Below are 27,484 nucleotides of genomic sequence, written 5' to 3'. Positions count from 1 at the left end.
GAAGGGGGTGGGCTTAATACATTATCTGGACAGATCTGGCCCCGTCACATCTGACGGAGTTGGGTGATCACTTTTTCTGTGGGTTACCCGCTGGGCTGTTGGGTGAGCTGCTCAGGGCTCCAAGGCACAAATGCCATGGAAAGGAAACAGGCAGGGACACAGGGGACAGCACACGTGGTCATGTAAAGTGCTGTTTATTATGATGAAACCATTGAGCTGAAAAAACTTGCACTGACAAGACGCTCAATATTTTCTTCTTGCAAACCAAGCACCAAAAAAAAAAGAAAAAAAAAAGGGCAAAGAAAACACAAAAATAAAGAATACCCATCGTGGAAGATTCTAAAGCTCTCCAATTTGTTTCCTGATTGATTTTTTGGACAGAGGTCAGAGGGGTGTTAGGGGTCACAGGCACCCCCCAACACAGTGGCTGTGTTCACGGCCCCCCCCCAACACAGTGGCTGTGTCATCTCATGTACTTGGCCCTCTGGGGTACTTAAAGAACAGCCACGAGAAACCTTGACACACGAGTACGAAACCCTCGTTCTCTCCTCAGAACCAGGGGAGGCCTGTCATCACTTTCTGCCTGGACCTCCACATGTCTGGGGACCCCCAAACCAAGGGCTGTTTGTTACGTGTTTCACACAGAAGAGCCTGCTCCCTTGCAACAGAGAACCTATAACCACGTCACTGGGATGGGAAGTGGGTCCCCAGGTCTGTGGCTACCTTAGGCCAGGCCATTGGGAGCAGCTAGGGACCTGCAGTGACTGGGGTGTCGGATCAGAGGGTGCCAAGGCTGGGGATGTTCGCAAGGAATGGGGAGCAGGGAAGGGAGCCACCAGGAAACAAGGCTGTCAGCAGTTCAGACCTTTCACCACCCATCTCCAAAGCTCTGGTGTGCTTCCCGTTTACTAGCAGCCTGGTCCTGACGCCGAGTGGGAAGAGAAAGAGCCAGTTTCTCTCTAGACCTTCCCAGATTTGAGGGACCCTGGCAAAAGTAACAGAGCAGAGCATGCAGAGGGGCCTGTGCTGACGGCCTTAGGGGCAGTACCTAGACCTCGCAAAGCCTGTGGAGGTGCCCAGCTTCCCAATCCTCCGTCACCCCCTCACCAAGCCTAAATTCACCCCCATCAATGTGCCCTTTTACTCCCTGCAGATGCCGGCTGGTTCCACATGAACAGTTGGCTAGGGTTTGGGGCCCTGATGTGACTGCTAGCGCCAGGTATCCTCGGGCCAAGATGCTGAATCACCTTCCCCCTCTGAGGAAGCTGGGATACCCACATAGCAACGCCTTCATCATTTCTGGTTATCTCTTTTATTCTTTTCTAAACCAGGGGAAACTATGGAGTGGCTGAAGAATGGCAAGCCGGTTGAAGGAGCCACCAACTTGTCTTCTCTTTGGTGTCCACAGGACAAAAAACAAAACAGAACAAAAAAACCACGGGAGACTAGAAGGGTCTCCCTAAGAAAAGAATTCAGCAGTTCCCACAGGGCCACAAGCCGCTACCTTCTGCTGTACCTTCTCTGGCAACCCACGGCCAGCTTGGCTTGCACCAGGCTGCATCCCTTCTAGAGAACCATTCCTCTGCAATTTGCCATAGATAAGTATCAGCTTGTTCAAACCATCAGGAAGTATTGAGGGGGGCAGCTGATAGCTTCATCTTCAAAGCTCAGAGGAGGGGAACCTTAGAAGCAGTCCTGGCCTCCCCCACTTCCTACTGTCTGACGGCACAGAGGCAGCCTTCTCTGAACCTTGAAGGCAGACAGGCTGGCCTTGGGTCTCAGAGGGCCTGGCTGGACACCCCGACGGACACAGGAACTAGGACAAGCTGCCCGCCGATGTTTCATTTCCAACCAGCTGTGGCTGAACGGTTTCAGGGCCCAAAAGAGTGACGTGCCGGGGCAGTCACATCTGATTCGCTGGGCTAGCAGAGGTGACAGAGGGTGCCACCCGCCCACATCTGCAGGCGCCAGGGGAGTACAGGCCTTATCGAAGGGATCTGCTGGGGGTTTCAACCACACTGATGGTTTGGAAACCCAACACTTCCTTTCTGCTGAGTCGAGTGTCAGCACAGCTGCCATGAAGAGTCAGAAGTGTCTGCTCCTGAGGCACAGGCGAGAATTAGAAGGTCCCTCCAAGGGACAGGTCATGCTCTGCTGAGGACAGGCAGGGTCGACTGTCCCAGGCTGCATGACAGGTGGCAGCAGTGGCCAGGAAGAAGTGGACCCCATGACAAGCAACAGGTTGACTGCTTTTTGGGACAGCCTGAGGAGTACCTCCAAGGGGGCAGGTGTCAGGCAAGGGTATGACACACTGAAACACATCTTTTGGAGAAAGATGCCAACGTCTGCGATCTATGGGTTCCCTCCGAGGCTTCATCCCTTGAAAAAAGAGCACAGCACGTTCCTGATGCCACTCCCACCCCAATTGCTCTGTGGCCCAGTCCGCTAGGGGCCGGGGCTGCCCTCAAGGGACACTGACCTCCTGAGGTTGGACCGGAGGCTGACACCCAAAGAACAAATGGAACAAGAAGTACAATGGGCTCGGTTTGCTTTTTCTTTCCCTGTTTTGTTTTGGTTTTTTTAAAACCTAAGTAAGCAGATTCTCAGACGACAACATGAGCAGCGTCACCCTTCCCCAGAGACTAGAGGACCCGCCGGCTGCAACAGGTGGGAGAGGAAGTGAATGTTCCGCCGTGTGCATGTCTTCTCCACGGCAGCGGCGCGGCGGGAGAGGGGGGAGGAGCTGGTCTGTCCTGGGTGGGAAGGGCGGGTGGACAGGACGCAGACAAGTCGCCAGCTGACCCGTCACACGGCGGTGCGTGTGGGCGTGCTGGGCTGGTTCAGACGCAGCGTTTTACACAACCAACCGGCAAAATCCACTTCTTCCACCTCGGACCGTTTGATGAAGGCGTGGTTCTGCAAGGGAATAAGAGGTGCTGTGAACAGCCAGGTGTCTGCGGGGAAGAGGAAGGCACCAGCCTTCCACTCGGGTCCAGCAGGCCATCCGGAACAAAAACCCGAAAAACTGAAAGAGAACAGGCCCCTAGCCACAGGAAGACACACTTGGGACGGGGAGAGAAACCAAACCCAGAGCAGGGAGCTGCCACACCTGGGGCCTTGCACGCCTGGGACAGGGTCTCAGGGGAGGGTGAGCCTGCTGTGAGCTCCCTGGAGCCCAGGTCTCCCCTTTAGCACTGGGGGCGCTGGGGCCAGGTCATTCCCTGCGGGGAGCCATCCTGGGCACCCCTGGCCCCCACCCACTCTACGCCAGGAGCACCCCCAGTTTTGACCACCACAGATGTCCCCAGTGTCCCCTGCAGGCAGAGTCGCCTTGGGTTAAGAATACCTGATCTGGAAGACAACACCCTGTGAGGATAGCAAGTTCCCTATGAGTCCTGTCCAGTGTGACAGCCACCAGCTAAAGGAGGCTCCTGGGCCCTTGAAATAACGCTTGTGAGGCTGAGGAACAGATTTGTGCATTCCTTTTCAAGTAATTTAGAGAGACACCCATGGCTGGCGGCTTCCATAGGGACAGCAGAGTGCTAGAGCTTCCTGATTCCGGCCTAGGTGGGGTGAGCGGTTGCCTTCCTGACCAGGGCAGGAGGGCGGGGCCTGGAGGCCATGGAGGGTTCTAGTCTCCCCACAGGACAGCAAGGGCCTGACTGCCGCCTCTTGTGCAAGCTGGGGGCAGGCGAGACCACCCTCATCTTGCTGAAGGTAAACGCTTGCGTGACAAACCAAAGAAGGGAACAGGACTCCTGTGGCCCAGGATGACAGGAGGGGAGGTTGCAACGTTAGCCCCAAACAGCAGACAGTTTTACTCGGGTAGAGAGAGACCGGGGAGTTTCTTGTACAGTGTGAATGGGAGAGCCAGGGGCGGGGAGCACACCACAGGCGGTTTCAACATAAATGTGTTTCTCTATTTCATGTATTTGTATATTTTACAATGAACACATATCTTTTTCTTTTTTTTTCTTTTTTAATGAGGGTGCAGCTCACAGTGGCCCATGTGGGGATCGAAGCGGCAACCTGATGTTATTAGCACGATGCTCTAACCAACTGAGCTAACTGGCCACCCCCTGAACACGTATTTTTTATGTCACGTATTCCTTTAGCACATGATACTGGAAAACCTACGTCAGACACCAGAAGAAATTTCTAGAAAGAATCAAGCAGACGCAGACCCCCTTCCCATAGGGCGCTCCAGGCTAGGTTTTCTAGTGTGACCACAGCAAACGGTGACTACAACCGAGACACAGCCTGTCGCCACAACTGCTAGTGGGGTGGGATTAGACAAGGTGCCGGGGACTTTCTCAGAGGGAGTACTGACGCTGTGACTCACAGATAGGGAGTAGCCAGCCTTGAGAAGAACAAGACGTGTCCCCTAGGCAGAAGGACTATCCTGTGCAAAGGTCCTGAGGGGAGGGCGAGTTTTGGCGGCCACCTTGGTTTCTAAGCACATTGAATGGTGTGGGTTTACAGAAAGACACCAACCCTGTAGCCCCCCCGACCTGTGGGGGGGCTTGACAAGCCCGAGGCAGGCACAGCTCAGAAGACTCAGGGCCCATCCTTCTCCAGGAGCACCCCCGCCAGGGCCCTTCTGTCCCCTAGGAGCTGAGAGGCTGTTCTGGGTCATTTCTGCTCAAGGACCAGGAGACCCAAAGGAGTCCTCCAGCTCAACACGCCCCCTCGACAAGAGCCAGCTTGGGGCAAGAAGGGCCTGATGGGGTCGTCCTCTCCCTGAGGCGGCAGAGGGGCCCTGCGCCCCCTCCTCTGTGCCCCGGTGACCCCAGAATCCCCGGCATCACTCACCATGAGCATCTTCAGATCCGCTCGCTCGGCTGGGTTCTTGATTAGGCTGGGGGTTCCGTGGGGCGGGCCAAGGACACAGGGCAGGGAGACAAGACAGGGCAGTTAGTCGGTGGCCGCGGGCATTTGTGCTTGAGCTGTGGCTGGGCAGCCTGTGCTGGCCCGTCCCCATGCCCACGAAGCTGGCCAGGAAGAGAACTTGCTCTGCTGTCACTCTGCTGCCTGGTCCCAGTGGGTGAGGGCCCCAGCGCTACCCTGTGATGTAAGGGCAGGACACCCCGGGGAGGGAATGGTGAGGCTCTGAGCCCAGGACAATAGGGAAAAGGAGAGAAGGTGGGAAGCCCCCAGCTGCTGCTCAGTCAGAGGCCCACCAGCAACCGTAGCTCCGTTTCTAATAAAAACCCCAAGTTTGGGAGTTCGAATGTCAAAACAGAACTTTTTCCTTCAAAAAAGCAGAACTGCCTAAAGGCAGCTACTCAAAGCAGCTTGGGGTTGAATGATAGTTCTTCAAACAGAGAAAACCTTGCATGGATATAAAAACATTTACACGGAGAATGGACACGTGGATTTGTGCCCCAGTGCCGTCCAGAGGTTGTGCAAAGGGCCAGTGTCACCGTCACCACCAGGAGCAGGAATGCTGCTGTGAGTCACGCAGTCACGAGGTGGCAGGGGGATGGCAGTGTCTGCTCATCCTGACATGTACGATGGCTCTAAAGGTAAGTAGGGTGGCCCTGGCCCCTCCCCACTGGTCCCCAGCCCACTTGCCCCAGCCCGTCTCCAGAGGGCAGGAGTGTCCAGAACAGCTGACCACCTCCCAGAATCCAGCTGGGAAGGCTTGTTTGGAAACTGGGGGGGTTGCAGGGCTCAAGGGATTAGGGTACTGGGGGACCCGCTGGCAGAAGGCAAGGTGGGAACAGCATTATTTCCAATGTGCCTGAAAACCTGGTTTGCTCTGTGTTTTGGGGATAAGCTGGGGATGGCAGCCAGACACTGTGACTCAGAAGCCTTGGAAAGGGACTCTGGGTTCTAAGGTGAGCATAGGTGGCCCACTGGATACTGCCGACTGCCCAGTATTCCAGACCCGCAGGCTCGGCAGAGGGGCCTGGGCAGGGGCCAAGAAGGAAGAATGCATCTAGGTGGATGTCTGGGAGCGAGGGCGGCCCATCCCAGGAGGCAGGCAGGGCTTCTGAGGGCCTGGCACACAGCCCCACCCACCCAAGAGTGAGCTGGAGGCTGTGGCACCTTACCATTTATTCACAAACTCCTGGAAGTCCTGGGTGAAAACACCACTAGGCAGCTTGGGAGGAGGCTGTGGGAGAAAACAGATGGGTGGGAGTCACATGCTCACAGATGGTTCTGGAATCACAGAGGGGAAGGCGCTTCCCAGCCCTGCACACATGAGGATGCACCTCTCCTGGCCTCACCCCTTTGCCCTGCTAGAGGCCAGCAGCCATCCCCTCTCCCTGCAGGCACTGCCGCCCACCCTGCCAACCCGGTTGGACTCTTCCAGGGTTTTCTTTCAAAAGCTATGGTTTGGGGATCACACCGACTCTACAAGGAAGGAGAGCAGGGCTCACCCTAATTGTATGGACAAAGGTGGTCACTCTTGACCGTGGGTCAACCTGTCTGGACCACCCACCTCTGTGGGTGTCTTGAATGAGCTGTGGGTCTGGACCACAGGAGCAGCTAGTTCCAGGGTTGTGGGACTGAAAGGAGCCTGGGCTGGCGCACATGTCCCAGGGCGGGGACTGCCACGTGCGGGGCCGGGCCCCTGTCAGGGAGGCGGTGGGCAGGGCCTCCTCCTCGGCTCTCTCCACCTCCTCAGGCCTGGGACCCAACCTTTCCGCTCAGAGTGGGAGGTGGTGGTGTCCTCACTGGGAGGACGTGCTGGCTGGGCCTGGGCGGCACTGCCAGGTGCAGGGAGAGCTGTGTACACCAGAGCCACTGACCGCTCACCTGGACGCTCAGCCGTGGGCCAAGCCCCACACTGCAGGCAGCTCTGCTGCCCTGTTTCTCTGACCTGCCTCCAAAGGGTCATCTAAAACACGTCAGCCCCCAGAGGCCTCGTGTGTGTGTATGTGTGTGTGTGTGTGTGTGTGTGTGTGTGTGTATGTGTCCGTGTGCGTGACGAAACTGTGCCAAGATGGAGGCTTCGGGGGCAGGTCCTTCTTCACCCCTCACCAGCTGCAGGCCTCTACGGAGGCGGCTCCCATCCTTAGGCCTCAGTTTACTTGTCTGTAACTGGGAATATTCATGCTACCCTTCTAGGCACTCTGTGTCTCCTTCCAGAGAGGAGAGGACACCTGGACTTTCCCTGAGGAAGTGAGACTCTTTATGACTTTGAGCACATTAACTCCATGATGCTGAGAGAGAGTGAGTGAGTGAGAGAGAGAGAGAGAGAGAGAGAGAGAGAGAGAGAGAGATATGCTGGGTGACAGAGCTCTGAGACTGGCCTGGCTCCTTGGCCCAAGTACCCGGTTACTGGCCTTAGAGGGAGGGAACTGCGGTGGGAATTCTGGGTTCATCTTTATAAACACAAACAAAAAAAATGTCCCTTGGGGAGGGGTGGGCTTCTGCTGCATGACAGGAAGTAAGGCCACAGTGATTTTATACTTGATAACCTCTGTCTCTTCCCCTCGCCGCCCCCATCAAAATCCAGTCTATGTGTTGAAGTCCCTTCTTTGTGGTAATGTATTCCCATAGGAATAGCTTAATTCCGCGGGCATGAAGACGTGCCAAAGGGCCCTCAGGTATGTACCTCATTCACAATGTAGTCCAGCAGCTCGAAGATAGCCATAGCTGGCCGGCTGTCCATCCCGTGACCTGCACGGGGAGAAAGAAAAACGGTGAGGCGGGAGGCAGCTGCTGCGTTTCTGTTGGGCATCAAGACGTGAGTGTACGGCATACAGCCCGCACTTCTCCCCACACTGGCCGAATGGCCTGGCTACCGAATTCACTCCCTAGGAACATAACTTTACTCCCCAGTCTCCGGTGAATTAAAAAAACAAAATAAAACACCCAAATGAACAGAAGCATTTTTTGAGAAGTCACAACCCCCTGCTTTGTGGGGTAGAGGCGGAGTGTGGTGGGAGAGGGTGTGGCTTGCAGACCACAATTAAGGACAGTAGCATGACACTGCATGGAGCCACACGTAGAGACAGCAGCAGGACCCAAATGCAGCTCAGGACAGGTGGCCGGCTGACCTGTCCTAGACCCAGCTGGCCAGGTCTGGGTTTGGCAGTTGGACTTTCCCCTTTTGTCCTGTGCTGAAACGGGCGCTCGGGCTGGGGCAGGGGGAGGTGCTAGAGGGCTGAAGTGGCCTGGCATGACCCACTGCTCCTCCCGGCTGGGAGGGGGTCACAGCAGCACATGTGGAGGCCATCTGGAAGTTGGACTGGGAGGGCAGGGCCAGGGCCTGAGGATACAGATGGGGGCAGGATTCTCCCCTTTGAGGAAACCAAGACACCCCAGCAGTCTGGGTGTGGTCCCAGGAAACGGGAAGGTCTAGGCTTGAAAACACCATGAAAATCACCATCTGACAGCCCGAGAGTCCATCCATGGTGAGCAGATACACAAAAACGTGGGCAACCCACACACTGGAATATTACTCGGCCACAAAAAGGAGTGAAGGAAGCGCTGACACTCGCTAGGAAATGGAAGAGCCTTGAACACACGGGGCTCAGTGAGAGAAGCCAGACACACAAGGCCACAGTGTGTGATTCCATGTATGTGAAATTTCCAAACAGGCACGTCCACAGGGACAGGAAGTGAGTTCGTGGGTGTCAGGGGCTGGGGCTGGGGTTTCCTTTTGGGGTGATGGAATTAGGTCGAGGCGATGGCTGGATAACGTTGTGAGAACACCAAAATCCACACTATTATATGCCTCAAATGAGTGAATCGTATGGTACTCAAATTCTATCTCAATAAAATTGTCACGAAACCAACCAACCACAGTCCACTGCATGTTCCCTTGGACTCTGATTTAACTTGACTCTCTTCCTGTCACTTGACTTTAAATAAAAAGAAATCAGAGAGTCCTAAGTGCTGCTTCCAGGTTAGGCCACTTCAGCGGCAACCCTCCCTACCTTACCATCCCCCAAAGTGGTGGAAGTATCGGCCTGAGCCTCTCTGGCATCGGGGAGCCCCCCACCTCACAGGTGGCCACTCTAAGCACTAGGAATTGTCTGGGAGCCCAGCTGCACTCTGGCCTCCTGTCCCCTCCCACTCTGTGCTGCCTGTGTTCCAACAAGCCACCCAAGGAAATTCTGAGTCAAGTTCTTTTCAATTTGGGGGCTTCCTGGAAGGCCTGGCCCAAACACAGCACAATGTTCCGCGTCGCGTCTCAGTGGTGGGCATATGGGCATTCGTGGGCAAGCCTTTCCGCTTTTCTGTACATTTGGACATTTTCAGGATAAAATGTTGGAAAAACCAACCAACTAACTAGTGGCTTGGCCAAGGGGTTGGTTTCTAGATCCCACCAGCTGGTGACAACAGGTGCAGCTGTCCTGAATGGGACAAGTCGGGGGTGCTTCTTCCAGCCCCGTCCCCAGAAGGCTCAGGACCATCTGAGGACTGCTGACCGCAGTTAGCACAACCAGGGGGACAGGTGGTGCCCACAGGGGCCAGAACGGAGGCAGCTGCCATCCCAGGCATGGCATTCTCCGCTTGGGTCATTGCCCATCCAAACCAGAAGTGCCAGACGCAGGCCGTACCGCTTATGGGGCGTCCAGGGGGTCTAGGCCGCGGTGAGATGCTGTGAGGCTCTCCTTCCGCCCCATCGACCATGGGCCGGCCAAATATGGCCTCCAGCTCCTTAGCATCCGGTGGGGGAATGGGGTACCTTCCGATGGACAGTTCCACCAGGGACAGGCCCATGCTCCAGATGTCCGACTGCACTGAGTAGTGAGTGCCTTGCAACCGCTCTGGCTGTCGGGCGAGACAGAGGAAAGAAAGGCCCAGAGGGAGACGGATGGATGCTGGAATCCAGGGGAGCTCATGGGATCGGGGGTGGCATCTGAATGCCTCTCCACTGCTCCCCCACAGCCCCATCCTGACCGCTGCCACCCTCTATAGACCAAAGGATTCTGTCTCCTTCCACCTGTCTCAGGAGAGAGAAGCTTCCAGCCAGTGCTGACAGCAGCTCTTTAAAGACCTAAATCCTTGGTGCTTTTGTAAAAGGATGAGTGGCCCAAGAAAGACAATGGAATGCCTGCTTTTTTACACAATCCCAAGACTAACTTCCCAGAATCTGCTCCATTTATCACCCACATCTTCCCTAAATACCTGAGGGCTAGTTTCTTGGCTCAGAAATTAACTGACTACTCTCCTTGACTGGGTTTTTACTACCAGTGGGAAGGAAACAGCAGGCATTCCCAGAGACAAACCTGAGCGAGAACATGGTGGAAATTAGAATTTCGAAGGACAGGAGAAATCCAGCAAATAAAAAAGGCATTTGGAAAAGCTTCGGGAAAACGGGGAAACGCTGATGGGATGCTGGTGGCGGCGGGGGCAGGTTACGGCACATGGTGTTAAAACGCCTCTTGAGGGACTTACAGACATGTAGGATCGAGTTCCCACGAAAGAGTTGGCCATGGAGTCAATGAGCTGCCCGCTCACTCCAAAGTCACACAGCTTGATCTCCCCTCTGGAGTTGACGAGGATGTTGGACGGTTTCACATCTGTGAGCAGAGCCGGTGGGTGAAGTGTCGTTCAGGGCCGCTCACCAGCCCTGGTGGCCTGGGAGGGTGCCCCCAAGCGTCTTACCTCGGTGCATGATCTGGTGCTTCTCCCGGAGATATGCCAGGCCCCGGAGAACCTGCAGGGAGCCATGGGGAGAGGAGGGGTCAACAGGGCAGCGCCATGCGAGGACTCTCCACTGCACAGGTCTTCGGGACTGTATGGAGTGGCCAGGGCGTGGCACCAGTTCGGGAACCAGCTTTCAGGTGGGGGTGAGCGAGAGGAGAGGAGAAGTGACAGCAGTGACACCCCCACTGGTGGGTACAGATGCCCAACTCACTGATTCGCACACCACCCCCCAGCAGCAGACACTGCCATCCCTTCCATCTCAGGGGAGGAGCTGAGGCCCATGGGAGCTGAGACAAGGCCCGAGGCCCTGCTATGCTGGCAGGGCTGTGAGTGCCTGGCTGGCCAGCCTGCCTCGGAGGTGGCATCATCTGCTGAGTGCTTTGGTGCTGGGCTGTGCTGAGGAACCCGCCCCCTTGACTGATGGAGGGATGGGTGCAGTGGCTATGTCACCAAGGCAGAGAGGAAACATCACAATATGGCACTGGGGGACCCTGTGTGCCTGGGACCATGCCACCAGGTCCCATGCAACCCCTACACCTGTGTGGGGCAGGAAAGCATTACCCCTATTATATGGGCAAAGGGACGCCACGGCTCTGTCCCCCAGCGAGTGGAGACTGGCCTCGGCACTCTCCTTCCTTGCAGGGGCTGCACTGACGCGACCACTGGACATGTGGAGGGGGCAGGAATAAATATAAGTGGGGCTAGGAGCATGTGCACGCGCCCAGTGCTGCGACGGCTGGGGGGAGCAGTGCCTGCACACTCACCGCGATGCTGACCTTCCCCAGGATCTCTTCTGGAATTCTCTTGGCTTCTTTCAACACCTGGTCCAGAGAGCCACCGTCCTGGGGGAGGCACAGGACAGAGAAAGCAAGCGCTCTGAGCAGGCAGCCAGGTGGGGCTGCTGCAGACATGGACCTGAGGGACGCCGGAGCAGCAGGTATAAAAACGCAGCATTTCCCTGGTGCCCCATTTCCTCCACAGGAACCAGAGGCCAGCCACAGCCAAAGGCAAGCCTGGGCCTCGGGACGGCACATCCAGTGCAGAAGGGGAAGGGTGCCCGTGCGCGCCTCATGACTCAGCCCTCCTGAGTTGCCAGGGCAGCAGCCGGCAGAACAGAGCCACAGAGGTGGGCACTGCTTATGGCCAACTAGGCCCAGCCCCCAGGCTTGCAACCAGAGCAACCTTGAGGGTGCCTTGGCTAGACCTGTCCACTTCTGGGGCCTGAGAGCAGAGGCGATTCCCAGGAAGCGCCCAGTGCAGGAGACAGGCAGCCAAGCAGACTGGTCTCTCCACTGCCCTCGGCCTGAGCCCAATCACCCTCAGCCTTGTTAGAAAGAGTCCTGCTGCCCGAGGGACAGAGGACGGCCGGGGTTGATGACAGCTCCGTCCCTTCCCTTAGGTCTTGTCATATACTCGCCAGCACTGTACATAGGAACATCCTGCAAAGGACCTGACACAGGTCACAGTGGATCCCCCACCCACCCTGGGCGTGGCCCCAAATCCACCTGACAATGAGGAAACAACAGAAATCACGCGTCTTGTGCAAGGTCACCTGGCAACAAACCTGGAGACCAAAACGCAGGGTGTTGCCAGCTCTGGGGAGGGTGCCTCTTCAGGGGTGGGGCTCCGCTGACATGCCCAATGGGCCCCCTCAGATGTTAGGTGGACAGGGCCAAGTTCCAACCATGGGCCAGAGACTGCCTGGATCTCCTCTGCACTCCAGAGAGGAAAGCAGAACCGAGGCTGAGGGGTGAAATGGGGCCAGAATCTGAAGTGGCGGCCAGGTGGCCCCAGAGCCGGCAAATGTGCTACTGTACGAGTCCCACAAGCGCCGCTTCCTAGGGATGCTTTCTGCTTCACCTGGGGGCAGGGGTCAACCTCCGAGACGCCCAGGTCTACCCTCTCTGGCCATGCTTGGTGAGAAAGGCAGTGCTGGAGAGTTCTAGAAAACCCAATGCACTCTGAAGCTTAGGGAACCTGAGCGTGACTGCACCTAGAGAGGGACGGGCACACATGTAGAGGGTGGGTGTGACCAAGGAGGAACCCGGCGTTCCGGAGAGCCTGGTCTGCCCAGGGCTCCTTGTCCACCCCACTCTGCCTGTAGGGTGAGATGGGAATTCCTCTATTCTTCTCGGTTTTTTGTTTTATCAATCAACCTTAAAAGAATTAAAAAAAATTTTTTTTTCAACTGTAACCCCTGCTCCCTAACACAGACCCTTTCACTCTGAGCTTTTCATAGGGTTGCAAGTTAACTCAAAACACCTCCACGACAGCTACTACTGCCCTCCCCATGGCAGGGGCTCCCCTCGGCACTGGGGACACTAGGGCCGACATTCTCTGTGGGGGCCGTCCTGGGCACTGGGGGGTGTTGAGCAGCCTCCCTGGGCCCCACCAGCATCTCCCTACTTGTGATAATGTCCTCAGACATTGCCCAGTGTCTTCAGGGGACAGAACCACCTCTGGGTGAGATCCCCTGGCCCACAGCTAAGAAGAGGATAAGTCATTTGTTCAAGTCACATTCACAGGATGTGGTGCAGATGTCACAACTAGGTCTTTCTGACCCCAAATCTCTCGTTATGCATGACCATACACTTTCATTTTGTGTGTATGTGTTCTAAATGTTCTTAAAATCCTACTTTTATTAAGCAGGTAGTACACGAATACACATACCTTATAAAAATTTCAATGCAGATAAATAACACTCTGATCCCCCAGCAATTCCACTTGCCGCCCCTGAAGTGTGACTTATGTTCTTCTAGATCCTTCTGTACATTTGCATACACATCCATATGCATAGGGAACTACAGAATTTTAAAAATATATATAAGTGGGCTCCTATCATGTGTATCTTCCTCCTCGGGGATTTTCTCATTCGGGTCACAGGCTGATTTCATTCCTCACTGCAGAGTGGCATGGTGTTATTGCTTCGCTGTGCCTGACTAAAAGGTGTGCCTGATTTTTCATTATCACAGAACAAGGGAATACATTCTTCAGATTTGACTAGAGCCCAAGAAAGACCAAGAGCTGCCTCTGAGCAGTAAGTGGCTCCCCAGTCACTGCTGTTCTGAGATCCCCACTGTCCACTCGGTCCATGCCCGAGTTTTCCCCATCACAGGCTTAGGCCACTGGGAAACCGCCGGCCTCGCTGACCCAAAACCCTGGACGCCAACATGCACTGGACAGGTAAGGTTTACCTTCCATGCTGAAATAAGGGATTTGTCGTCAGTTAGGGGTCTTTTCTCGAAAGCTAGAGTTGGAACCTCCCCAATAGGAAAACAAGGGCCAATTTGCACATGACCCTATGTAGAGATGACAACTCGCCCTCCATCAGGGAACAGTTCTGCAGTGTGGGACATCAACTAGGTGGGATGTCACCATGGTGAAAAGAGAAATGAAGGTGACAGAGAAATACCGGGAACAGCCCGAGCAACGATAATGGCTGATATTCACTCAACGCCCTGCGTGTCCTGGCCCTACTCTACACATCTCATCCTTCCCTGGGCCTGGAGGGCAGTCACTACCCCTCTTTGGCTTGACAGGCAAAAAGGGGTGAGAATCTCGTTCAGAGTCACGTGGTGAGAGGTAGGCAGTGGAGCTGAGGCCCACATCCAGGGTGCCATCTCCACCGCCATGCAGGGCGCCCCCCAGGAATGGCACATGAACGAGCAAAGGAGAAGTGTCCCACAAACAGAAAAAATCCGGTGCACATGCAGATCGATTCTGGGGGACCCTAAGGAGTGGTGACAGCAAAGCCCTTTTGTTGCTTTAATGTCATTTTGTTCTCCTCATGCCTTCCTCGCTGAGTCCCCCTCCCAAACTTCTACCTCATGCTGGAAACCAATGCTTTACATTCATCAAGAACAGAAAGGGGAGTGAAGGGGGGGCAGACTGTGCCCCTCCCCCTTTTCTGCAAGGGAAAGAGGTGCCTTCAGCCTCCCATGATGTTCAGGGAGAACAGGGAGGGTGGCTGCGAGCCCTGGAGAGGAGAGAGGAGAGAGGAGGGAGGAGGGAGGAGGGAGGAGGGAGGAGGGAGGAGGCAGGCCCTACAGTACAGAGGCTCCCCTCAGACCACAAAGTTCCTTCTGTCCTCCCGTGACCCTTTGATTCTTCTCTGCACTGTGACTGCCTGGCGGGAAGGCAGATACGATCTCCCTCTCCCAGGTGAGGAAAGGGGCTCCTCCAGTGCACGGCCTGGCGGGATCGCTCGGATGGGTAGGGGCAAGGAGGGCAGGCAGCACCTTTTCTGGGGCACTCCCTCCGAGCTGTTACCCCACACAGCCGGCTCACGATGCATTCCTTGCGGGCGCTTGCTCAAATTTGTTTCCTGCCTTTGTTACAAAACGGTCAGGGGAACAGCGAGTTTGCAAGCCATAACCGAAAGCCATGGTGCCTAAAGTCACGTCGCATCCTGGTTTTGCAAGGGCCCCACCGGGCCGGAGCCCACACGGCCTGGTGGCAGGCAGTCCGGTACCTGCCCAGCTGGGCTCGGCAGAGGGTCGGCGGCATTTCCCCCCAGGGCCTTCAGCTCTGACCACTTCTGCTTTCGTTTCGCCCGATCCCACCCATTTCTGAGCTTCAAGACCAGAGTTTCTTAACCGGGGAGGCGGGGCACAGCCGACTCCACCGTGGTGGTTTTAAAAAAAGACGGGTGCTCATGCTCCACCCCACAGCTTCTGATTCCACAGATCTGAGCTGGGTGCAGATGTGGGTCTGCCTTTAAAATAGCACCGCAGACCGCTGCACTCTCTTTAGAAATATCCACCAAATTTTCAATCCCGTGTACCCCTGGGCCCTGCAATTTCACTGGCAGGACGTTACCCCTCTGGGATGCTTGCTTCCATGCAAGGACATTCAAGGCAGCAGCATTCAAAACGGGGCCTGGATTGGAAGCGACCTCAGTGCCCACCAACGAGAGAATTTACTGATTTACCTCACAGGTATTTGTGGCCGCCGGGATACTAGACAGTGGGGAAAAAGCTGGAGGCAGCTCTCCATATGCCGACAGGAAATGATTTCCACCTTGTACCCAGTGAAAGAGCAAAGCTGGGAGGGAGGAGGGTGTCTGGTGTTTACAAACAAAGGAATCTATACACACATCCTTGCACAGGCATCAACTATTACCAGAAGGATCCCCTTGGAAACAGGTGTATGGGGCCTCAGAGGACGGGACCCTGGGGGGCAGAGGCAGGGGGAACCTCTTTTTCACCAGCCACCCTCTCATTCTATGTGAACCCTTTGTCCTGTCACATCTCCCCACCTGCAAGCCTGGATGGCTCTGGGGACACTGGCTGGGCGCCCCTCGGACCCACGCACTCACCATGTGCTCCATACAGATGCTGATCTCCCCATCGCTGTAGAAGGCCCCGTAGAAGCCCACGATGTACGGCGAGTTACACTCGTGCAGCACCTGCAGCTCGCGGATGATCTGGTTCCGGATGGCTGGCTTGATCTCCAGGTGAATCAGCTGAAAGGGGACAGGGATCAAGTTCAAGAGCAGTGCCAGGAAGGGGCGGGGCTGCAGTTGTCTGCCCTTGAGGTGCTCACAGCAGCATTCGAGACCAGCAGCAATCCACTCCTGAATATACATATCCACACACAGCAGCATGATCCACAACCGCTCATACGTAGAAGCAATCCGAGTATCCAACAACTGCCGAATCGGCAAACACAATGTGCCCATTCATACAAAGATATATTACTCAGCCATGAAAAGGAGGGAGGCACTGACATTTGCCACAGCGTGGATGGACATTGAACACATGGTGTTTATGAGAGAAGCCGGACACACAAGGTCACATACTGTGTGATTCCATTTACGTGAAATGTCCAGAACAGGCTAATCTAGAGAGAAAGTGGATTCGTGGTTGTCAGAGGCTGGGGATGGGGCTTTTTTTTGGGGTGATGAAAATGTGCTAAAATTGACGGTGGTGATGGATGTACAACTCTGTGAATATACTAAAAACCAATGAAGAGGTAAATTGTCTGGTATGTGAATTACATCTCAATACAGCTGTTAAAAAAACCCGAAAACCCATGAACACAGCTAACATTTTTCACTTGGTTACAGGGGAAGTTAAGAGCTTTCTTCACACCAAATCATACGAAGTGCCAGCCTCTCCCAGGACCCAGCCCAAGGAATGGCCAGGCAGAAGGGTCGATTACGTCACCTCTGCCCACCTCCTCAGTCAGGGGTGGGTTTCTCTGGAGCCCTTCTCACCTCCAGGCTACAAATGAGGCACAGAGAGCTTCTGGTCAGCACCCGAGGATCTCAGCTGCCCTTTCACTCCACTAGAGTTCAGGTCAGCAGCTGGGATTGTCACCAAATTTATTACATTTCAAAGCAAAAGATCGTCTAGAGACATGCAGAAAAGACAGCTGACAAAACACCAAGAGCAATGCCTAGCTACAAACCCTAAGCAAACCAGAAGCCATAGCCCAGCGAGAAAGAGCGAAGGTCATGATCCACATCCTGGCTACTCAGAATCCTAGATACTCTGGTCATTGTAATAAGACAAGAAATAGGTGTGATTTCTATCCCTTTGGCAGAGAGGCGGAGCCAGATCACAGGTATCTAAAAATGACTGCCATCAACTCGACAGACATTTTTGTAGAGTCAGTTACAGCCGGGACCAGTGATGGGGAGAAAGGCAGGAAAGATGACCCTGCTCAAAGGAGACGTGCCGTCGGGAGGAAAGAGAAGCAGGTGAAACCACCCTGGTATGGTAGAGGAACCCCAGTGGAGGACCAGGGAGAGGGGATCCAGGGCTGACACGGACCAGCCTTGGAGGATGGGTAGGAGCTAGCCAGATGGACAGGTCGGGGAGGGCATTCCAGGAAGAGGGACAAAGAGCTGCCTTTTTGAGGGCACCAAGGCACGAAGGGTGTATGGAGTGAGGGGAGGGGGACAGTAAATGTGAAGAGCTCACAGGCCCATGCCAATGACCCTTGTGACCTTGAGAACTGGGGCAGGTCCCGGCAGCACAGCGCCATGTGCCTCTGAGTATGGCCCCTCAGGTACTCACATCTCCACCCATGCCAGCCTTCAGAGCCAAGCCCTGGCCATGCTCCCAGGACACTGTACGCCCCCGTGGCCACCCCCAGGACGGCGAACACAGCAGAACCTCAGGATGCTCTCTTGTTCGGTGGGACTGCATCTGTGAGGAGATGCCCAATACGTACATGTGTACATGCTTTGAAGGCGCGAGATGCTGAGTCTGAAAATGAAGCGCTGACCTTTGTGTGGAGGATGGGAGGCCGAAGGGTGGGCAGTGCAGGGTGATGGAGCCCAGGGCTGTCCAACAGCAACATACAGTGAGCCACACACATTCAATTTAGAATCCTTTACTGCCACATTATAAAGTAAAAAGAAGGGGAAATGAGTTTTCCAGGTATTCTGTTTAACTCAATGTAACACATCAAAAAATTATCATTCAACATGTGATCGACGTAAAAATATTAACGAGATTTTTTTCACAAGGAGCTCTTAAAATGCGGCACGTGTTTTTTTGCACATGTAGCACACCTCAGTTCGGACTGACCTCATTTCAAGGGCTCTACAGCTGGGTATGACCAGGGCCAGCTCTCAACCAAGAACTTGAAAGGGACCACTGATGAATGAGTAGCGGGGGAGCGAGAGTCCACCAGGCTTTAGAGAAGAGGGAGGGGTGGACAAAACTGGGCGGAACTGGATGGAATCCCAGAGGCCCTGGGAGCCTGGAGTCAGGTGAATGTGAAACAAGGCCCCAGGAAGCGAGAGGCCTATTGGGAACGATGTGGTAAAGAGGTAGGAGTTGCTGCTACGTGATCTCAGTTTTAACGGGTCCGTTATATGTGGGGCTTGTAAAGCGAATCTTCCGGACTGACCAGTAGCCAGCACCAAGGGAGTGCAGAGAAAGCAGGAACTGGAAGGCAGGGGTACGTCTCTGCGTGTGTGCTCACAATATGCCCTGATGACAACCCTGGGTGGGGGAGGACGGGGTAAGTGCCCCTACTGCGCTGAGGAGCAAGTGCAGGTTCTAGGACGTTAAATCGTTCCCAGGGGCACACAGCTGGTGTGAGAGCAGGTCAGGGTTGGGGCCGGGCTCACGGAACGCCACAAGCCATGCTATTTCATGTCTCTACTCTGGGGTCGCATGAGCTCTGACCGCTGATTAAATCAGGAAGGTACTGGGAGTTCAAACCAAACACCAAGACTATCTAGGTAGGAGTTTAAGGCAGTTTCTTTTTTTTTTTTTCGGCATATGAAAATTTATTAGTACTGTGTTTTCACCATCAAAACTTCTGATCTTGGTCTTTCCTTCTTGCCTTTGTATAAGGCCAAAAGAGAGACATCGGCTACTTTATTAACAACCTTAAAGCGGACTCCAGGAATGTCACCAACAGCATGACCTTTGCGACCAAATCCAGCAACCAGAACTTCATCATTTTCCTCAATAAAATTCAAACAACCATCATTGGGTACAAAAGCTGTGATTTTTTTGCCATTCTTGATTAGCTGGACCCTGACACACTTCCTGATGGCAGAATTTGGCTGTTTGGCTTCAACCCCTACTTTTTCCAGTACGATTGCCTTTGCGTGGGAAGCGCCTCCAAAAGGGTTGGCCTTCAGGGCTGTGCCCAGATGGGCTTTCTTGTACTGTTTATCATGCCACTTCTGATCTCGTCGGTGACTTCGGAGCTTCCTGGCAGTACGAAGACCGCGACACTTGCCCATCCTGCCGGAACCACGGGCCCGAGCAAAAAATAAGGCAGTTTCTACTGCAGGATGAGGGATCTGAGCTAGGAACGGGCGTAGGGGGTCCAAACTAGGGAAAGAGGGGCATGGATTCTGGAGGCAAAGCCCTGACAGCTTCCACAGGGTCAGGGTCAACCACAAAGGTTCAAACCCAACTCAGATAAGACCTAACCTAGCCTCAGTTTCCTCATCTGTTAAAATGCAGCTGTCATTCCATTCAAATGAGAACACACATCAAGGTTTTAGAACTGGCTTCGACACAGGGCAATCACCTGAAAGATGGCAGCTAGTTATTTTGTGGCCTTTGACAGGTGACACAACCTCTATTCTCACTCAGAGTAGAAGGTCAAGGAAGCGCCGTGCGTATAACAAACACGCTAAACTCTTCACAGGTCTTCCCTGGCCCGAGTCATGCAGAAGTTTTGTTCCTAGGACCTCCAGAAGGATGCAGGAGGAGAGCCATGCTGAGTCAAGAAAACATTTACGAACAAGCGTGACTGTACAACTGAAAACCGGTTTTCTGGGGCCTATGGAACCGGTCTCGCTGCTCCCTCAGCACGTCCTACTGGTCTGGATGCTCAGAGCCAATCCCAGGGACCCACAGAGCAGGAGCCCCACCCAGCCCTCACTCTCACACCTGCGGGCAGGCTGCCTTGGATAAGCTCACACACTGGGAGTGCATGCAATTCACAGCGAGCTTCCCGGGGAATTTTAAATTCCACCCAGGGTAATGGAGAAAGGACTGAGGCCACTGTTTCTTAAAAACCACTTTGTCTCATTAATTGTCCCATCTGTGCCCTCAGCTAAATAAAAGCAACAGGCCTCCAGGGTGGACTGGCATTCCAGATGGACTAAAAGAGGCTCTTGACCCCCATAAACCCCTCCAGGGTTCCTGGCCCTCAGGAGTTACAGTCCTGGTACACGTGACCCCCAGGGGACAGCCTTCTCATTCGGAGTGTTCGCCACATGTCCGTGGGCGCCTGCGCTGTTCCCACACTCTGCTGGGAGGAGGTTATCATCGACACCCCTATTTTGTGGAACTATTTTACAAAACACTTTTATTTTGAAAGAATTATAGAAGCACGGGGAAGTTGCAAAAACTTCCGGCGTGCCCTTCACTAAGCTTCTCCCAACAGTGACATAGCCCATGAGTGAAGGACCGTATCAGGAAACTGACACGAGCACAGCACCACTAACTCGACTATCGAACTTATCTGTCCCCCGTTTTAAACTCCTATGTCTTACTTCAGGCTTTCAAAAAGCTGTAGGCAAACTCTGGGATTCACATTTATATAAGGCACGTCGGGACCACCCGGAAGATGCCTTGGTGGGCCCAAGAGAACCCGAGTCTCTGACACAAACTCTGACCAGCACTGTTCTCAAGTTCCCCAGTCGCTGTCTGAAGCTCACATCCACCTTTTCATTCCCAGTGCTTCGGGCAACAGCAGACCAGATATGGCTGCGGTCGCTCTGGTTTTGAAAAGGCTGCCTGCGGTAAGGGGACAGAAATAGGCTTCAGCAAAAAGGGCGCTGTTCTAGAGACAAGAGAACTAGCTACAGAGCCAAATCCCAAGGGAAACCAAGCCCATTGTTCCCAGGAAAGGCAGGACCTGCATCCATCCCCAGGGCATGGGGTGGTTGGGTTTCCAAGAATACAATTTGGGAATGACAGGTGGTGGGCTTCCAGAAAGAGGACGCTTTCTATGTCTGAAAGAGCATGATACTGTGTTTCTCCGAAAGTAAGACTGGGTCTTATATTCATTTTTGTTCCAAAAGATACATTAGGACTTATGTTCAGGGGATGTCATCCTGAAAAATCATGCTAGGGCTTATTTTCAGGTTAGGTCTTATTTTCGGAGAAACACGATAGTACGAGCTAAACAATTTGTCAACATGAAGTCTCCATTAGCCCCATGTTTAGGAGCCACTGTCGCCAGATGGTCACATAGCTCTCTTCCCCACTCCCTACATCTCCCAGGGGTTACCCCACACGTTTAGCAGGAGGCTGCATTGTGACACAGGAGCCTAAATGGAGGAGGCTTGGGACTTCTCAGCGCCAGGGTTTGCGTGGAAGGGGAGGTAATGGTTGATTTAACGTGTCCACTTGGCTAGGCTGTGGTACCCAGCTGTCTGATCAAACACCGGTCTAGATGTCACCGTGAAGGTATATTTTAGATGTGATTTAACATGGAAATCATACCACTTTCAGAAAAGCAGACGACCCTCCATGAGTTGAAAGCCCTAAAAGATGGAGGTCCCCCAAAGAGGGAATTCTGCCTCCAGACAGCCTTTGGACTTCAGCTACCACATCAACTTCCATGGGTCCCCAGCCTGCTGGCCTGCCCTGCAAATCTCAGACTTCCCATGAGCGCATGGGCCAATTGCTTAAATACCTCTATCGACTTGCCCGCCCCCCTGCCCCTCCCCACACACACCCGAGTGGTTCTGCTTCTCTGGAAAACTTGGACTAATACAGGTGGTTTGTTTATCCCATTGCCAAGGGACCTCCCTCAGTGTGACCATCTCAGCGGAAGCCCTGTCTTGGGTCTGTAGTGCTTTCTCCTGGTTGTGAAGTCAGGGTACTGCTGGCTCTAAGGGCACTTGAATCTCTTCCTTTCTTTCCCAAAGCTCCACTCATTTTCTGGGAATCTGAATTGAAGCCGTCCCCAAAGGCAGAGCTCAGTAATGGAAGAAGCTGCGTGAGGCAAGCCAGCCTTGCCACATTGTAACCAGAAGCCGGGCTCTTTCCCAGGACCAAGAACCCATGGCTGACAGAAGGGCGTCTGAGTCCTGGAGCCAGTCAGAAGGCAGAGGCCAGCACCTTTCAAACTTCTCTTCTGTTTCCAAGGGAACCTGCCCACACCACAGCATGGGGACAGAACTCCTGCCCTGCACTGCCCGCCGCTCACCTTTCTCGCCATGATGAGGCCCGAAGGTCTGTGCTGGACCTTGGTGACCACCCCGCCGTTCCCGGCTCCCAGCTCCGAGATCCTTTCAAAGTCATCGTCCTTGAGCTCCCCAACCTTGGCTTTCTGGGTAAGAAAGGCTTCCAGCCGCTTCTTCTGTTGCTCGTCAAGCTCTAGCTCCTCTAGCTTCTTCTGGAGGTCCACCAAGTTTGCTCTGCAGAGACCCCAAGGGCAAGGGTTAGTGAAGAGTGTGTGAGCTGCTGAAATGACTCAACCTAAGCCAAGCGTACCCTGTGGCTACTACACACCAGGCCCCGCGTTTGCAGCCAGAAGGATGCAGAGACGAATCAGACCTGATTCTTGGGTGGAGGGGCCTACGATCTAGCAGGAAAGAAAAGACTTCCTGCAGACACACAACTGACCAGAAGAGAAGGCCGGCTCCCTAAGAACTGAGGCCACTGCCTCTGTCCCCACTCACCAAGGTTAGGAGACCTCAGGACCCGCAGGACCCGCTCTGGGTCAATGGCCCTGGTCTCGGACCCAGGAGCCCTCCTTACTGATGCAAGGGCTCCAGACCACACTGGAAGGAAACTGGAACCAAGGCCAGGACTGGGGATCAGGCAAATGAAGGCCCAGGCCAGGGCACTTGTCTTCACAAGGATGGAGGAGCAAACTCATTTTGAGTGGCCTCAGAGCAAAGAGCAAGAACCAACGGGCAGAAGACAGAAGTTGTAATTTACATGAATTACACATGGGCTCTGGAGGGGAGAAGGAGCGGGGCCTAATTTAAATAGTGCAGACAATTCCAGGGCATTCCACGCAACCAGCATGCTTGTATTATATCCCGAGCACCACTATAAACATTAGGCATTTATACACACACATTCGTGGACCCAGTTATTTGAAAGCCACTACGTAGATTGCACTTTATTGGGCGATTCAAGGAATCTTCAAAGGAAATTGTGACAATCAGCTGTTCTCACTAATGTCTTGACCTTGAATCAAATCCTGGAGTAAAAGCAGCTCCCTGTAACAGGCCAGCAGACTTTAGCTCGATGCACAGAAGAGCAAACCCAGTGCTGTCCAAGACAGAATGTAAGCAACATGTGCAATTTAAAATTTTCTAGCCATGTTAAAAAAAAAAAATATATATATATATATATATATATATATATATATATATATATATATCTCAAGTGAAATTAATTTTAATGTATTGGTTTAACCCATCAAAAATGTAATTTTCAATGTGTAATCAATATAAACAAATTGATGAATATTTATTTTACTTTTTCAGATTAAGTCTTTGAAATCTGGAATGCATGTTGTACTTACAGCTCCCCTGAATTTGGCCAAGACATGTTTCAAGTGCTACTTGACAATGAGGGCAGCTCTGAGAACTAAGTCTCTATAGGAGAACGGGCCATTTCGGGCGGTGCTCAGTCACCAGTTACTGAGAGCTGTTAAGCCAAGGTTCACCGCCCACCTGGGTGAAACCTCATAGAGGGGATCAGAATCCCCTGCTAGAGCAGGGGATGAAGGGGAGCCTGGATGTTTTCTCAGGAACCTTCCAATTCTCAAGTGACCATGACTTGCCTACTACAATTTAAAGAGGTATAAGCAAAGGGCCACACAGGCCAGGAGTGAGATGGCCTGCCACTAGGCGATGTCACCTGAGATGGTACTGCAAAGAGGTAACTGGAAGGCAGGGGGTGGGTGTCATTTCCTGAGCAAGTACCAGAGCTTTACAAACACCATCACACCATCTTGTTTAATTCTCACTGTCCTCCTGGGAGGCAGGTACTTGTAGACCCAGCCCACAAAGGAGAGAACAGGTCCAGAGGTTAAGTAATTAGCCCAAGGGTCACAATGAAAGGAAGTGGCAGTGCCTGGAATCAAACCTGTGTCCTTCCTGATTGCACAGCCTGCGCTCATGGTCCCTGCTCTTCACAGTGTCCCCTTGAACCAGGACGGGGGCCTAGTAGGCGTTCACTGATTGCCTGGTGCACCAAGACCTGGATGAACAAGGAATGAGGACTCTGATGGATGGAAGAGGGAAGGCAAAGGAATGAATGGATGTGACACGGTTCCTTCACTGTAGTTGAGGTAGCTTTTGAGGCCAGACTCTGGAAGGTCTCCAGCACTGCCCTACGACATCTAAAATGCATTCTGGAGTCAGCTGATTAATCCATTTTAAATTTAATGGCAACTCAACTGTGGTTATAAAAAACCCTGGAATCTCAATGGCTGGCTTCCTCTACTGGGGGAATTTTTGAAGGGATGGAAATCAGATACCACATAAAAGAAAGAAAAGAGAATATGAAAAAAGAACTGTCCTGTAAGAAAAGGAGTCTATTTTTGAGTATTAGGAACACATATGTCCCCACATTGAGCTATGCACTTGGAGACAGAGAAAGATGTCAACTAGTACACATAAATGTCAAGAGTCCTCCTTCTTCTGGGTCGCAGAAGGCCAAGTACCCTGAGAGGCACCAAATATGCAATTCACCCATTACACCTGGTTCTCTTGGGGTCACACCACCAGTACAGGAAAGGGACCCCAGACAGAGGCCTCTGGGACTGTCCTGCTCTGCTGCACCATGCAGAACAGAAGTGGGGAGGCCATAGGGACTTCTGGGGCCAAGCAGTCAACCTGGCATGACCTCACAAGCATGTTTTCCTTCACACAACAAGGTTCTACCATTGAGTAACGCCACCACCCTGGACGCTCCTTTCTCTGTCCCCTTTCCCACAAGTCCGCCTGTCTCACTCAATCATCTCAAATCCTCAAACTGCCAGCATTTCTCCAGCCCCTGGAGGCTTTGCTAATCCATTCGATTCAGAATCTCTGCTCATCTGCTGTCCGGGGTCCCAGCAGGCGCCCCCACTTCTTTCTTCTATGGCTCTTGTTTCTCCCCCACATCCACTCTTCCAAATCCCCCTCACTCCCAGTCTCCTGTCTCCTCCCCACTCTCCCCAGCTTCAGGGGCTCCCCCTCCCACCCCTCCCACTAGCAGGATCTCCACAGGCTCCCTACCCCAACATTCCCTCAGAGGCCTCTATCCCACCACTCAGGGATCCCTCCCTCATCCTTCTCTCTCAGGCAACCCTTCCCCTTTTCCTGGTATTGCACAGAATTCCTCACCCCAAGGTTCACCCTGTTGTGGAAGTGCAAGGACCCCTTCCCTCCACCTCACTACTCAGGGACTCCCCCACATTTGATTTCACTACTAGAGCCCCTGACCCGTCCTCTCCCCCCAGGAACCCTCCCTCCAACCATCACCCTGGGGTCACTACTCAGGGACTCCCCCCTAATTCCCAGCTCACTACTCAGTGGCCCCACACCCCATCTATTTCCTGCAGGGACCTCACTTCACTCTGATTCACTACTCAGGGACCCCCTTCCCACAGTTTCACTATTTAGGGCTCCACACCTCGTTTTTCCCGGCAGGGACCTCCCCTAGCCCCGACCTCACTACTAGGACCCCCTCCCCACCGACTTCACTGGTCGGGAGACGGGGTCCCCATCCTCTCCTCTCAGGACCCCGTCCCCCGACCTTGCTACTCAAGATCCCTCAGGGATCCCTCCTCCCAATTTCCCTACTTAGGGACACCCCCCACCCGTCCTCACCCCAGCCCCGGGGGGGCCCACTCACTCGGAGGCGCCCTCAGTGGTGGGGGACGGACCCTCGGCGATGGCGGGGTTGATGGTGAGCGCCGGCAACACCGGCTTCCTCCGGGCCAGCATCGGGGCTCCGCGGGCCGGCGGCAACGGCGTCTCTAGCCGGGGCCCATAGGGGGCGGGCCGGGAGCGGACGGCGCCGACGCGATCCCGGGGCTGCGGCCGCGGCCTAGGCCAGCGCCGGGGCAGCAAGGGTGGGCGGTGCTGCGGGCCGGGGCCGATGGGCGCCAAGGGGCGCCGGGGCTGAGGCCGTTGAGCCTCTGCAGCCACCGAGGCCCGACGGAGGCTGACGCTGCAGCCGGAGCCCGGGAGGCAGAGGGCGGGGAGGGGAGCGAGGAGATCGCGGGCCGGCCTCTCGCGAGAGCCAGTTTTGGGAGCCCGCACAGCCCCGCCCCGCCCCTCGCCACGGCGCGTGTGCACCAGCGCGAGACCGCCTCCGTCGAGAAAAGGGGCGGAGACTAATCGAGGCGGTGTCCCGAGCGTGCGCATTCTCTCGCCACCGGCCGCGCCTGTGCGGTTCTGCCTGGGCTGCTGGGCGGGGCGCAAGTGGAAGCAAGGTGAGGAGGAGCGGCGGTGGGGGTGAGGACCCTGAGCGGGTGAGTGAGGGGGGAGGTCCGACCGTCAGAGCCTTGTGGGGTACCAGACCGGGACAACGTGAGACACTGAAATTCCCAAAAGTAGTGGCAGACAGACCAGAGTCAACGAAGTCTTTTTGCCAGTTATGGACACAGACACACACAACACACACACACACACACACGTACACACGCAGCCCCTAGCACCCACGATTATCCCCGTTCGTTCATGAAAGAAAGGTGTTTTTATAACACTTTCTTTTTGGAAATCTATGTAACAAAATTTACCATTTTTAAGTGTACGGTTTGGTGGCGTTGAGTACATTCACATTGTTGTGCAACCATCACCACCATCCATTTCCAGAAGTTTTCCATCTTCCCAAACTGAAACTCTGTGCCAACTAAGCATTAACCTCCCACTCTTCTCCCCCAGCCCCTGACACCCACCATCTACTTTTGTCTCTATGAATTTGACTCCCCTAGGGACCTCATATAACTAGAATCATACGTTATTTGCTCTTTTGTGTCCGGCTTATTTCACTCAGCATAATGTCTTTGTAGTTCATCCATGTTGTAGCAGGTGTCAGAATTTCCTTCCTTTTAAGGCATTTTATGGATGGACCACTTTCTGCCGATCCATTCATCCGTTGGTAGACATTTGGGTGTTTCCACCTTTTGGCTATTGTGAAGAATGCTGCTGTGCACATGGCTGTACAAATATCTGTCCACGTCCTTGCTCTCAATTCCTTTAGGGAGCTACCCAGAATAGAATTGCTGGATCCTATGGTAATTCTATGTTTCATTTTTTGAAGAACCACCATACTGTTTTCCATAGTGGCTGCACCTTTTGTGAGTAAGTTCATTTTAACACCAATTAAAAAAAGAATGGAAGTACGTGGTGCAAAATAAATGACTGTCATTTAAATGGGAATGAAAAATGAAAAATTCACCACATTGCTTTTCGTTTTGTCAC

General features: G+C 53.8%; 2 protein-coding genes across 2 annotated transcripts; both read right to left on the bottom strand.

Moving 5' to 3' along the window:
* Positions 1-1,293: 1,293 nt before the first annotated feature.
* Positions 1,294-26,289, bottom strand: MAP2K2 (mitogen-activated protein kinase kinase 2). The gene is made up of 11 exons (XM_033133839.1): positions 25,911-26,289; positions 22,258-22,468; positions 15,932-16,078; positions 11,379-11,456; positions 10,573-10,624; positions 10,363-10,487; positions 9,522-9,735; positions 7,568-7,632; positions 6,057-6,118; positions 4,813-4,858; positions 1,294-2,916 (listed from the first exon to the last, which is right to left on the bottom strand). Exons 1-11 carry the CDS (start codon positions 26,000-26,002, stop codon positions 2,806-2,808), a joined length of 1,203 nt encoding a protein of 400 aa, XP_032989730.1. The 5' UTR covers positions 26,003-26,289; the 3' UTR covers positions 1,294-2,805.
* LOC117037634 (40S ribosomal protein S23-like) lies at positions 18,851-19,374 on the bottom strand. Its single transcript, XM_033133840.1, has one exon. The coding sequence runs from the start codon at positions 19,325-19,327 to the stop codon at positions 18,866-18,868; it is 462 nt and encodes a 153-aa protein (XP_032989731.1). The 5' UTR covers positions 19,328-19,374; the 3' UTR covers positions 18,851-18,865.
* Positions 26,290-27,484: the final 1,195 nt, after the last annotated feature.

Source organism: Rhinolophus ferrumequinum, chromosome 18 (assembly GCF_004115265.2).
Source record: "Rhinolophus ferrumequinum isolate MPI-CBG mRhiFer1 chromosome 18, mRhiFer1_v1.p, whole genome shotgun sequence".
In the NCBI taxonomy this organism is placed as follows: domain Eukaryota; kingdom Metazoa; phylum Chordata; class Mammalia; order Chiroptera; family Rhinolophidae; genus Rhinolophus; species Rhinolophus ferrumequinum.
Note: the sequence above shows the minus strand (reverse complement) of the source record. Positions and strands in the feature narration are given on the sequence as shown.

Bases quoted from the DNA above. Each gene is read 5' to 3' on its own strand.
- LOC117037634 (XM_033133840.1), bottom strand. From the start codon at position 19,327: ATGGGCAAGTGTCGCGGTCTTCGTACTGCCAGGAAGCTCCGAAGTCAC.
- MAP2K2 (XM_033133839.1), bottom strand. From the start codon at position 26,002: ATGCTGGCCCGGAGGAAGCCGGTGTTGCCGGCGCTCACCATCAACCCC. The intron at 22,469-25,910 runs GTGAGTGGGCCC...GGGTCTCTGCAG, and splicing joins ACCACTGAGGGCGCCTCCGA to AGCAAACTTGGTGGACCTCC. The intron at 16,079-22,257 runs GTGAGCGGCGGG...GTCCCCTTTCAG, and splicing joins GCCTCATCATGGCGAGAAAG to CTGATTCACCTGGAGATCAA.